General features: G+C 35.6%; 1 protein-coding gene across 4 annotated transcripts in view; it reads right to left on the reverse strand.

The window, feature by feature from the left end:
- Positions 1 to 966: 966 nt before the first annotated feature.
- Positions 967 to 12,646, reverse strand: part of LOC133754841 (nucleoporin p58/p45-like) — a 37,090-nt gene continuing 25,410 nt past the window's right edge. The window contains exons 5-7 of one of the 4 annotated variants that reach the window (XM_062185225.1): positions 10,529 to 10,730; positions 2,379 to 2,474; positions 967 to 1,259 (exon numbers count right to left, since the gene is read on the reverse strand). In XM_062185225.1, coding sequence (XP_062041209.1) covers positions 1,090 to 1,259; positions 2,379 to 2,474; positions 10,529 to 10,697 — 435 coding nt within the window. In that variant the 5' untranslated portion in view covers positions 10,698 to 10,730 and the 3' untranslated portion in view covers positions 967 to 1,089. The remainder of the gene's footprint in view (positions 1,260 to 2,378; positions 2,475 to 10,528; positions 10,731 to 12,646) is intronic. The other 3 variants (XR_009865305.1, XR_009865306.1, XR_009865304.1) reach the window with 3 other exon arrangements.

Genomic DNA, 12,646 nt, shown 5'->3' on the forward strand with positions numbered 1-12,646 from the left:
AGAGGGGAGAGTTTATTGTTGTGCTACAAAGAATATTTTTGTTTCTTAAAATATACAGTTTCTCTATTCCAAATGAAGCACTTACTTAAGACATTAAGAGGCTAAGAAGCCACTCCATTTGGTGTCACTATGAATATCCCTATAACAAAGAACTCTGTGTTGGAATAACTAGAAACGTTCTCACTAAAGTAATAGTGCATCCTTCACCTGCATAGAATCCATTTGGCTTAATCACTCTTTGCCCCCCAGAACACCAGTCTGGAGTTCAAATGCGCTCCTGGAAGTCCATCTCAACTACGAAAAAATATTTCACAGAAACCATCTGAGGATATATAGGATAATCAATAAATCTGTTTGATGAATCTTAAAATATTAAGGTTAAGATGGAGTGAAAAATGGGAAAGAGTGGGGGCAATGAAGTTGGGCCGGTCAAATAACCACTTCTCTAAGTCTTTAAACAAATAGCTGCAAATATCTAGTTCCTCTAACTTTTTATTCTACTAGAACTGAGGATCTGAAGGTTTTAAAAGGTGAAAAGTTGAATACCCCTAAAGAGGGAACAGTCTGAGGCAAAAATTGTAGATCTTTAAATATGTTTTATGTGTACACACAATTGTGTGTATTACTCTGTATATATTTACATGCATATTCACAAGATGCCCTGCAGTGTAGTTCAAAAGGCCTTTATCAAAAATCAGTTTCTAATATAGGCCCTAGAGTTCATACCACCTGTACAGGAAACAAATGTGCATATATTCACATATTGTAAGCCTTATCAACAAAAAACATTTCTATTAACACTAGGTTAAATAGGTTAACTGTTTCTTCTATTATCAATCAGTGATGTAATTAGAACATTTCTAATACTGAGAATCAAAATAATGAAAAAAATACAACTGAGTCTTAAATTCACAAGAAAAAAGATACTAAGTATGGCAAACATGAACAAAGTTGAAATTCCAGAGTAGGGAAAATATCAAAACTTTATAAATCTCTTGGGATGCAGTTTAATTACCGCATCACTAGAAAAATAGACTCATCAAATTAACAGCACTGCTATGGATTCTCTCAACATTTCAACCCATATGTTTATCTTTTTCCTCTTTTGTTTCCAGCTGGAGGTTTCTTCAACTGAAGGAGTTGTCCTCCTGTTCCAAAACCTGCAGAGGCAGGATTGGACGCCCCAAATGTCAAACCAGCTGATGCCGTGATGCCAGGATTGCTGAAGGTAAACCCAGATGTACTTGAGCTGCCAAAGCCTTATGATTAGGGAAGAAAATATTCATATCAGAAGTTAAATCACAGAAACAAATACAAAAACTGGGCTGAGTGGTAAAATTCTATCTGAAAGAATACATAATTTGTAAGACCAGCAAGTAACTCAGCTTTCTGAATTTCTAACATGGAATTTTATAGGCAAATAGTTTAGCCAGCAATCAAGTGGCACCTTGAAAGACAGAAGTTTAGTGATGTAGGCCAGAAGAGATACATTAGTACAATAAATCTGCAACAAACTTCAAGTTACCAGGAGCTTTGCTGTTAAACATATCAAGGCACCTTCCTCCTCAGCCCTATGGAAAGATCTTAGCAACACCCAGAAGACACTCTCATGACATCCTGGACCCAGTCCTGCAACCCCAGGTCCTCGAAGAAAGCCTCAGCTTACAAGGCTCTGGACAGAGGACACAAAGAGCAGCACTTTCTGTTTTGAATTCATAAAAGCCCTTGCAAAACTAAGATCAAATCCTACTTATGCAGTATTTAGATTATAATCCTGGTATCACTGAATTCTGTTTTCTTACTCTGCTGGAGATGTTGGTTTTCATTTAATATTAATTCTCTAAATTTAAACATATCTTAACTATTACATCATCATTTCAGACATGCTACTTATCCTTAAACATTGCACATTAAAATAAGCTGTTATCTAAAAATAGAACAAATGCAAGCAGAGACAGAATCTGGAATTTTCTCCTAGAGGAGTCAAAAGACAGTGCCTATTTCAAAAATAAACAAGGAACTCAACCATCACTTGTAAGGTTGTAGAATTCTTAAAGCCAGAGGAACTTGGAATAGAAAAGGTTCTCCTTCATCAGTAATGATAAAATCTTGGTTAAATGTTCGTCATTATGGGTTCATTTTTCCAATAAGGAAGAAAACATTGAACCGTGAAGCTAATCACTGGGTTCAAAATGAATCTCTACTAGTTAAGAGAAGATACAAAAACTGTATGATTATGTAGGTTTGCATGCTTCATCTAGGAAATATAAACTGAAGTAGGAATCTTTTTGAGTTACTGGAATAATAACACTTATACTTTCAAATAAAATAACTTGAAACTTTAAATTTGCCTGAAATTCAGGCAGAAAAACACAAACCTGCACTAAGACTTCCTGAGGGCTTATTTGTTGTTCCAAATCCAAATGTTGAGGCCCCTGTGGTGCTGCATCCAAAACCGGAGCTAGTTCCAAATCCTAGTGGAAGGGTAATAGAGAAATATACAATGGTACATAAAACACAGGTTAAAGGATGCTTACAAATAAGATCAAATTTATCAAAGGTATAATAAATACAGTGTTGAACAACATGACTTCATTAAGGAAATCTATTTGTCCTGTTGCATAAGACTTCTGTAAGAACAAGATTAATTTTGAAGTAACACATAAGTATTTAAACTAAGTTTATGACCCTTCAATAATTTTTAAAGAAGGCCATATAAAAATAAGACGATAATAGCAGTGCTTCTTCTAAATGTGAAATTTTATTGAACATTCAAGAATGATTTTTGAAAAAATTATAAACAGATCTACTTGAGGAGTATTTCATTTTACAAAACAAAGATTCACTAGGTTAATTAATAAACATGACATGTACAGCAAGGTACAATAGAAACATACAAAAGATAATTTTATTCCGCTCTTTACTAAACCATTTTGGCTAATCAAAAATCTTTACCATTGAAAAACTGCATAACCACATAATAGTCAATTTCTTTTAAACTATTCAATAACAGTAGATTCCCACTACACTACCAGCCAATGCAACAATGAAATATTGGGTTTGAGGTGTTATGTCTTTCCTCTTAACAGATTTTCACAATTGGAAAAAAACCCTAAGTATTTTTCATCACATAGAGTTCATAAATATAATTCTCAGTGCTTGATGACTGGTATCCAAGATGCTCTTGAAATAAAGGTGAAATTCATTTTAGAATGTTGCTTTACAACAGCTTATATAAAATTACTGAGTTTGTTAGTCATAGCCTGTTACTGAGGAATACATGGCAAACTGGATTACAGATTGCGAGAGTTATACTGTCTGCCATGATTCTTGTAACTCTTAGTGAAGAGCAAACTCTATAATAAATAACCAAAATACTTTATATGCTTCCTTCTTCTTTTAGTAGAAATAAATAAGAAAGTCTTACTCATCCTGCTATAAGGTGCTTGGCAAAACATAACCAACTCTCAATTATCCATACCAAAGGATTGTGAATGTATTTGTATTTAGCAGGGTGTTTTCTGCAGAGGACTTACCTTACCAATTATAGTTAACTTTGAAGCTATTAAAATAAGCTTAATTACTTATAGAGACAAGTATAGATATAGGCAAATAGGCCAAAAATACTTAGACATGGACAGAAGGTGTTTAATTTATAATAAAATCATTTCCCCATTTAACATGCTTATTTTCAGAGAAAAAAATATGATTATCCATGGAACAGTTTGGATTCCAAACTAATATTAAGACTAACACTTTTTATACTTTTAATTACACTTGTTAAAACTAATTCTCAAGTTCATATTTCAGTATATTGCTTTGAAAAGAAGAATATCCCTACCACTTATTTTTTAATACTTTTTATATTTACTATTCATAGAAGGAATGATCCTTTCAAGTTTGAAATCTAATATGAGAAAGCAATGACTATGTTTAGAGAATCATTTTTGCAAGATGGGAACTTAACTTTCCAAAATAGCGGCAGATCCTCTTAGAAATATTTTTAAAGCCTAGTATCAATTCAAGTGTACTAATAGTTCAATGAAATATTAGAAAAGTTAAAGTGTACTTCCAAGGCTTGAAGAACCTAAGCCACTTGATTGCAAGCCAGTGTCAATACCTGAGTCGAATGGCATTCCAAAACTAACTGCCAGAGATGGTTGTGGCCCTGGTATAAAAACAAATGGGGGGGAAAAACAAATTTGCCTTACTCTTTCAAGATTAAAGTTTCTTTATGAAATTATTTTAAATGAACAGTGATTACTTTTAACAAACTCCATTTATTAAAACTGTTTTCAGGATATCTCTCCAGACTAATCTGTCCCAAATGATTTACCTAACCAGTAAAAAAAAAAAAGTTAATTAACTTTTTCAGAACTAGACGTTAAAAGAGACTTACCACAGTGAAAGATATTAGTTAAACCTACTAAATAATTTGAAATCTTTAATGTATCATAAATTCTATTTGTTTTAGATTTACTTCTAGACTTATTTTAGATCTCCCCACTTGTTTCCTGAGTAAAATCTCCCCACTTGTTTCCTGAGTAAAACTATTTGGTGCAATCAGTAAAGGGGTTTACTTTAAAAAAAAAAAAAAAAAAAAACCTTCTTAGTTGTTAGAGTCAAGTCTCAATTGATCAAAAGAGACTGAGACTAACATGGGAAAACTATCATGTTACTTCATAAGAGTTAATACCCAAAAAACTAGGCAGCAATTTTTTATAAAATATAAATGATAAATGCAATAAATAGATAAAAACAAGACAATGTTTTATTTTGTTAAATTTATTGTTCATTTTAAAGCAAACCAATTACACAGTAACATGACAATTCCAACTTGTTCACAAAAAGTGATAATTGAGTTCTCTTCTTAAGCTCTGCTACATTACACCACTTATCACCTGATTAAATAAGATAGATAATGAACATTTACAAAGGCATCGCTGTATACCTTGATAGATTCAATACATTCAATATTTCAATTCAGAACTTTCTTCCCAACATTTTGGAAAATGTATTTAGATGCAAAATGATTAGCCATCCTTTTCCCATTGATACTTTAAAGATTTTGGCTGAGTTTGTTTGGCAAGAATAGCATCAAACTTACTAGCCTCTCTTTCTATCACCTATTTTTTTTAAACTAAGTAGAATACAAAAATCTAAAAATCTCTCATTTGATAAATAATTTATGAAAATTAATAAATTTCATAGTACAATCTTCAGTCTTGTCTTTTTCAAGCACAGTGATCAGTGCATCTCAAAATTGAGGGAAAACATAATATGCATATTAAAATTTAAATTTGCAAAGAAATCAAAGCCTTCAAGTTGTCCAATGAAGAATGAGGTTTATATATTCAAATGGTAGTGTAAAATTATAATAAAACATTAGAAAAAACTGAGGAACTACATTCTACTACACTGGGACAGAAACTGGACTTTTCAAATAGCTTCTACCCAGAAAGTAAAGGGCAATAACTAATAGCAGCCAGAGTTCGTATACTATTATCAAAATAAAAATAAGGAAATTAAAAAAGGATTTATATTTTTATATCCAGTTTGAGGTCAATTTGAGAATAAAATATCTGCCTAGCAGCTCTTTTGTAAAATGTTACCATAGGAAAAAGAAACTAAGCATATTACTTTCTTACTTCTAACAAAAAGATTTTAAAAACACACATCCAGTTTCTTTAACATTGAGAGACTTAAGTGTTACATTTTAATAGGAGGCACTGCTGGTGGAAGACCCAAAAGAATAATCCACACCACAGCCCTCAGCCTTCTAAGTCATAAGAGTTTACTCAAATAGCATGTTTTTGTTGTGTGTGGGTCTGTTTGAAAAGAACAACAGAACATAATTTCTCTAATCATCAATCTTCAGGATATAGGTAACCAAGAACTCATTATCTAGTAATCATAAGACTTTCCATTGCACAACAGATACATAATTTGAGTTTTGTACCTTCACACAAATTCTGAAGGCAATATCATTTATAAAACTAGTAGGCAAATGTATAACATTTTTAAATAGTAAATACTCATGATAAATATCTCTAATGCCAAAGTATCACCATATATTACACTCTGGCCACCATATCTATTAGTTTCATGGTTAGAAAGCAGAATCTATGGCCAGCGCCGCTGCTCACTAGGCTAATCCTCTGCCTTGCGGCGCCGGCACACTGGGTTCTAGTCCTGGTCGGGGTACCAATCCTGTCCCAGTTGCCCCTCTTCCAGGCCAGCTCTCTGCTGTGGCCAAGGAGGAGTGCAGTGGAGGATGGCCCAAGTCCTTGGGCCCTGCACCCCATGGGAGACCAGGAGAAGCACCTGGCTCCTGCCATTGGATCAGCGCGGTGCGCCGGCCGCAGCATGCTACCGCGGTGGCCATCAGAGGGTGAACCAACGGCAAAGGAAGACCTTTCTCTCTGTCTCTCTCTCTCTCTCTCTCTCACTATCCACTCTGCCTGTCAAAGAAAAAAAAAAAGTTAAAAAAAAAAAAAAAAGAAAGCAGAATCTAAACCCTTCAGGCAAAGTTACCTAAACAATTCAAGAAGTCTGCTATGAAATCTTCATGAATTCAATGAGAGGCTTAGTTCCATAAATAAAAACAAGTCAGTAGTAACAGATACCAATGATTGCCAGTGAAATCCTCATGTAGAGTAACATTTTACAAAAGTTACCATGTGATATGTTCACACAAAACAAAAATCAAGTTTAGCTCTGTAATTTATATTTACCAAAATAAATTCTACTTTTTGAAAAGTAAAACTGTAGTCACAGGAAAAGGACTGAAGTGCTAAAATTTTTATAATTTTCCATGATCACTCAAAATGACTAATGTAATTAGTATGGTTAACTCCTAAATCATATTTTAAGGTGATGATTTAAAAAAAAAGAAAACCAAAAAATGCCTTTTGCCCAGACTGAAAAATTTTACTTATTCTGATTTAATGGGGGAATGTTCCTTTGGTTATTAAATACACAAAATCACAGAACCACAAGAAACTGAGAAAAAATACTTAAGGTTTCCTATTTCCTACATCTTAAATGTCCAAACCTACACTAAAGCTATAAAAGAGGAATTCCTAACAAATGTCTAGGCTCTCTTTTTTTTTTTTTTTTGGACAGGCAGAGTGGACAGTGAGAGAGAGAGATAGAGAGAAAGGTCTTCCTTTTGCAGTTGGTTCACCCTCCAATGGCCGCCGCGGTTGGCGTGCTGCAGCCGGCGCACCGCGCTGATCCGATGGCAGGAGCCAGGTGCTTCTCCTGGTCTCCCATGGGGTGCAGGGCCCAAGGACTTGGGCCATCTTCCACTGCACTCCTTGGCCACAGCAGAGAGCTGGCCTGGAAGAGGGGCAACCGGGACAGAATCCGGTTAGGCTCTCCTTTAAAACAGCAGCCAAGTCACATGAGAAAAGTCTTACTATGTAAACATCAACAACTTTAACCTAAGTGTCGAAACACAGTAGCAAAACTCAATCCCAAAACAATGATCCAAAAAAAAAAAAAAAAAAGAAAGAAGGAAAGAAAAGTAAAGAGCAAGAAAGAAAAAGAAAAAATCTAAAAACTTATCCTAAATCTTAAGGAAGCATGGGAAGCTCTGGTGGAAATGTGTACTCAAGCTCTGCCAGAACAGAAATGATACCTGCATGACATTCATTTCATACACAAGGTTTTTCAACAATTCTCTCCAGTATTTAGGTCCATTCCTCCACCTCCAAGAAAGACTATATAGAAACCACCTTCAGAAGGTAGCAGTCTAAGAAACTAGCTGACCTGTGCCCATATTTACATAAACACAGTCAAGAATCTATACACCCATAAAAGCAAAAAACTGAAATCTGTACAAGTCCACAGTGAAGTGTGTAAGTAATGTACAATATCTAGCTTCTTATAGATGGTATAAAACTTATAATTAGCACTTTAAAAAGATTTCATGTTACAGAGCATAAGGGATAACTCACTGAATACAAAACAATGCAATAAATAGGGACACTGTTAGCCTGTTTGCCCAGCAGTAATTTGTGAAATCATTACATATGTATATAACAGAACTCATAAATCTCACATTCATGATGATAATTAAAGACTAAAATGCTAAAGATTCTGACTGGGGAGGCAGAAAGAAATGGTCTACAGAGCATAAGAGACCTTTTAAGAACAAAGTGGAAAAGGGAAGACAATGCAAAATTGTTATCACTATTGGTTAATGTCTCAGTTCTAAAAATATTGTACATTACTTTTACACTTCACTGTGGACTTGTACAGATTTCAGTTTTTTTGCTTTTATGTGTGTATAGATTCCAAATGAAAACACTGTAAGATTCTTAGACTGATAAATCACAACCTGCCGCTTGGTTAGAAAACCCTCATGTGGACTTCAAAAACTGCAAAGAACACTAAAAGCAATCAAAATTTCCCCTGGCAAAAAAGGCTTGGCAGAAGTCAGACAAAGCACATGAGCAAAAGGGGTCCTTGGCTTGATGACTCTGAGTTAAGTTAATGTTCTCGACAATCATAGAGGTCAAAGACCAAATCTAGGTTGTTTACCTTCCTATCCTCTCAAGCATAGCACATAGTAGGAACTCTTATTTATAGAATGAACATATATTATCACATGTCCATGATCCCAAAATACATGAAAGTCCACAACTTCTCAAGACTGCCTACATAAGAAAGTAAAACAAACAAACAAAAAAACAGGTCGCTTTGCTTCAAGTTTACTTATTTACCATACTCATTTACAGTGAACATTTTAGGTAACTGACTTTTTTCAAGTTTTATTTACTACAGTGGAAATCAACTATACTTAAAGAATACTTAACCACACCCACACTTATCTTAGCTACTTCTTTAGGATTAATACTGGCTCTAAAATGAAAACTGGTACTATGATTGGTTTGATTAGCTGGTTAAATAATCATGAGAACAAATGGTTGTATCACAGGATTGATTCTTCAGAGGAATCAAACTCATGACTTTTCCCCTCTATAACTTGAGATTGCAACCCTATACTACAGCCAACTCAAAGCTTCTAGACAGTGCTTATGTGAACCACCAGTCACTAGGGTCCAGCCATGGATTATGGCTGGTTTGGCATAAATCCATCAATTCTTTTTTTTTTTTTTTTTGACAGGCAGAGTTAGATGGTGAGAGAGAGACAGAGAGAAAGGTCCTCCTTCCATTAGTTCACCCCCAAATGGCCACCATGGCCGTTGCGCTGCACCAATCCCAAGCCAGGAGCCAGGTGCTTCCTCCTGGTCTCCCATGCGGGTGCAGGGCCCAAGGACCTGGGCCATCCTCCACTGCCTTCCCGGGCCACAGCAGAGAGCTGGACTGGAAGAGGAGCAACCGGGACAGAACCAGCAGTGCCCCAACCGGGACTAGAACCCAGAGTACTGGCGCTGCAGGGGGAGGATTAGCCTAGTGAGCTGCAGCGCCCGCCAATCCATCAACTCTTTATGGACAGCAAGTCGATTCTGTCATCTCCAAATGTGAAGAATAATTTTCTAAACTGCCAATAGGGAAATCCAGATTGCTTCCCTAATAAAAGCAGCCTAAATGCAATCTAAATACATACTTTCTCCCTTTTTGCGTACTATAATTTCCTACTGGACTCTATGGAACTCTCAGAAAAAACATATACTATAGCATAACCAATAAGCATCACTCAAAAATTTAGGAATGATGAAACAAAAATCTATATCCATTAAGGCTATCCTTTTCTATGATAAGTCTCAAGCCTGATAATAGGTACTGGATGAGTAAGATGACAAGGCATAAGCTTGGAAATACCTCAGGAAATACTGTAGAACTAGACCTCAAAAATGTTCCTCTGATTAGAAGTGGAATTACACAGGTGACTAAAAGGTTCTGCTTTCTAGTATTTCACTAAATATTTTCAGCTCCCACATCTCAAAATATCTTGTTTCTGCTCTTGCTACCGGTCTGTTTTGAGAAGGTACAAACAACTTTAGCATGCGTCTTCAAATTATTAAGAGAGCCTGTATATTCTGTTTTCGGTCAACACACAAACAAACCTACTGATCTTCAACATACCTTCAGTCAATAAAAACCTACTACATCCTGAAAGAGGGTACTTTGCAATTTTTATATTTGAAGGAAATGAGAATGCACCATCTATCAGTATCATACATGAAAAATGCAATGTTTGGACTGATGATCTCTGACTTTAAAACAATAAATGATACAATCATGATTTTAGAATCTGATATTCTTAAGTGTAATTCAGTAGTGAAACACCATATTCTAAAGGGCATTTATAGCAATACAGCAAATAACATTTAGTTCACAATATTCAATATCTAATTGATATATAATTATTGCTAAACTACCCTGTGTTTTTTTTTTTTTTTAGGTATGTTTCTAATTGTGTCCATCACAATTTCTAGATTGGAATCTCTATTCATAGAAATTTTTTCAGTGCTCACACAAAAGGAAGACTTATGAAAATGCACATAAATGTTCTGCATTTGAATGGTAAGAAGCTATAACTTGAATGCATTCACACCTGTAGCAGGCTGTTGCTGCTGTGTAAGTGTTGCAGCCATGATAACAGCTGCTGCATTTGGCATGGTGCCGAAAGGGGTGGGTCCAGTAGTAACTCTGGGTGCATTCTGCCACTTCTTGGCTTCTGCTCGCTTGGCTTCAAACACATCTACTGCATCTCCCAAGAACATTTTCCTGTAGCCAAGGTACTGTTCTTTAAGCACCTAAAGGAAAGCAAAAATAAGTAAGTACATAAACAACAACAATAACAAAAAATGGCCAATCAAGCTCTCTGTTGACTTTTATAATATAACTATGAAATAAGTTACCAAAGACAGAAAAGACACTGTCAATATTATATGAACAAAGTTCATAGTTCCAGAGCAGGAAGAATCACAGGTTCATAAAGAGGTCTGGTTTATACAACGCAATATCTGCCTTGATTAAAGTATTAGTAAGAATTATTCTATTTTAAACCAGAATTGTTAAATACTTTATTTAGCCTAATTTAGACAAGTTTCATGAAACTTTTTTTCAAGAGATACAGTGTTTTCATATTTCCTACCTTTCTTAGGAGAAACCTATAATTAAAAGCTATTTTATCCTTTGATATGGATGTCAGTATTTGATGTTTTAGCTCCAAATTTTGCTACCATTATAATAAACTAAGTGGGCTTGCCATGGACTGAAAACCAAGGAAAGTGTGGAGTCAAAAACAGGATATACAATGTAAGAAAAAAAATCTAAAACATATTGTTCTATCTCAAATCCATTCTACCTTCTCCTGTGCAATTCCATGCCACAGTCATATACTGTTTGGCATCAGTATCCCACCCATTTTAATTTTAGCTCCACTTCACATAATGGGAAATAAAGAACTAATTCACTGACTCGAAAAATAAACCATTAAAAAGACCTGATACCAGCCATGATTATTATAACTAGTTGCTAAAATTAACAAATTTGTTAATGTTACTGAGGTCTGGCTGTCTAAACAGATTATCTAGTGAGAAACAAAACAAAAAAAAATTTCCTGTGTTTTTTTTTTGTAAGTTTTTTTATTCATTTATTTGAGAGGCACAGTTACAGACAGAGGAGGGAGAGAGAGAGCGGTCTTCCATCCTCTGTGCAGATCGGATCGCCGCAGCTCTGGCCATTGCAGCCATCTGGGGAGTGAGCCAGCGGATGGAAGACCTCTCTCTCTGTCTCCATCTCTCTCTCTGTAACTCTGCCTATCAAATAAATAAAATAAAAATCTTTAAAAAAAAATGGATTTAAAAAAGATTTTAAAAAATCTTAAAAAAAAGGTTCACTGCCCACATAGCCATATTGGCTGGAGCTGGGCCAATTTGAAGCCTGGAGCCAGGAGCTTCCTCCAGGTCTCCTACCTACATGGTGCAGTGGCCCAAGCACTTGGGTCATCATTCACTGCTTTTGCAGGCCATAAGCAGTGAGCTGGATCATAAGAGGAGCAGCCTGGTCACAAACCAGCACCCATATGGAGGCTTAGTCTACTGTGCCACAGCGCAGGCCCCGAAGTTTCTTTTAAAAAGGGACAAGCCTAGAACTTAGTTTGCAGGGCTGGTGCTGTGGCACAGGGGGTTAAAGCCCTGGCCTGATGCTCCGGCATCCCATATGGGTGCTGGTTCTAGTCCTCGCTGCTCCTCTTCCGATCTAGCTCTCTGTTATGGCCTGGGATAGTAGAAGATGGCCCAAGTTTTTGGGCCTCTGCACCAATGTGGGAGATCTGGAAGAAGCTCCTGGTTCCTGGTTTCAGATCAGCACAGCTCCAGCTATTGTGGTCATCTCGGGAGTGAACCAGCGGATGGAAGACCTCTCTCTCTCTGTCTCTACCTCTCTCTGTAACTCTGTCTTTCAAATAAATAAAATAGATCTTAAAATAAAAAGAATTCAGTTTGCTTACTAAATTGAGGTGAAAACAAATGGTAACATTAAATCTGATCACAGAATATCTTTGATTCTTGAGAAGGTATTAACAAAAATTAGGTCAAAATTTCATGTTAAATTTATTCAACATAATCTAAGATTGTTTTATGGGACTCTCAACCTCATGATTTTACAGTTACTTACATTACCAAAAAATGGTATTTTTTAAACCAAGAAGAGAGTATCATTGGAT

Source organism: Lepus europaeus, unplaced genomic scaffold, assembly GCF_033115175.1.
Source record: "Lepus europaeus isolate LE1 unplaced genomic scaffold, mLepTim1.pri SCAFFOLD_29, whole genome shotgun sequence".
NCBI classification, from domain to species: domain Eukaryota; kingdom Metazoa; phylum Chordata; class Mammalia; order Lagomorpha; family Leporidae; genus Lepus; species Lepus europaeus.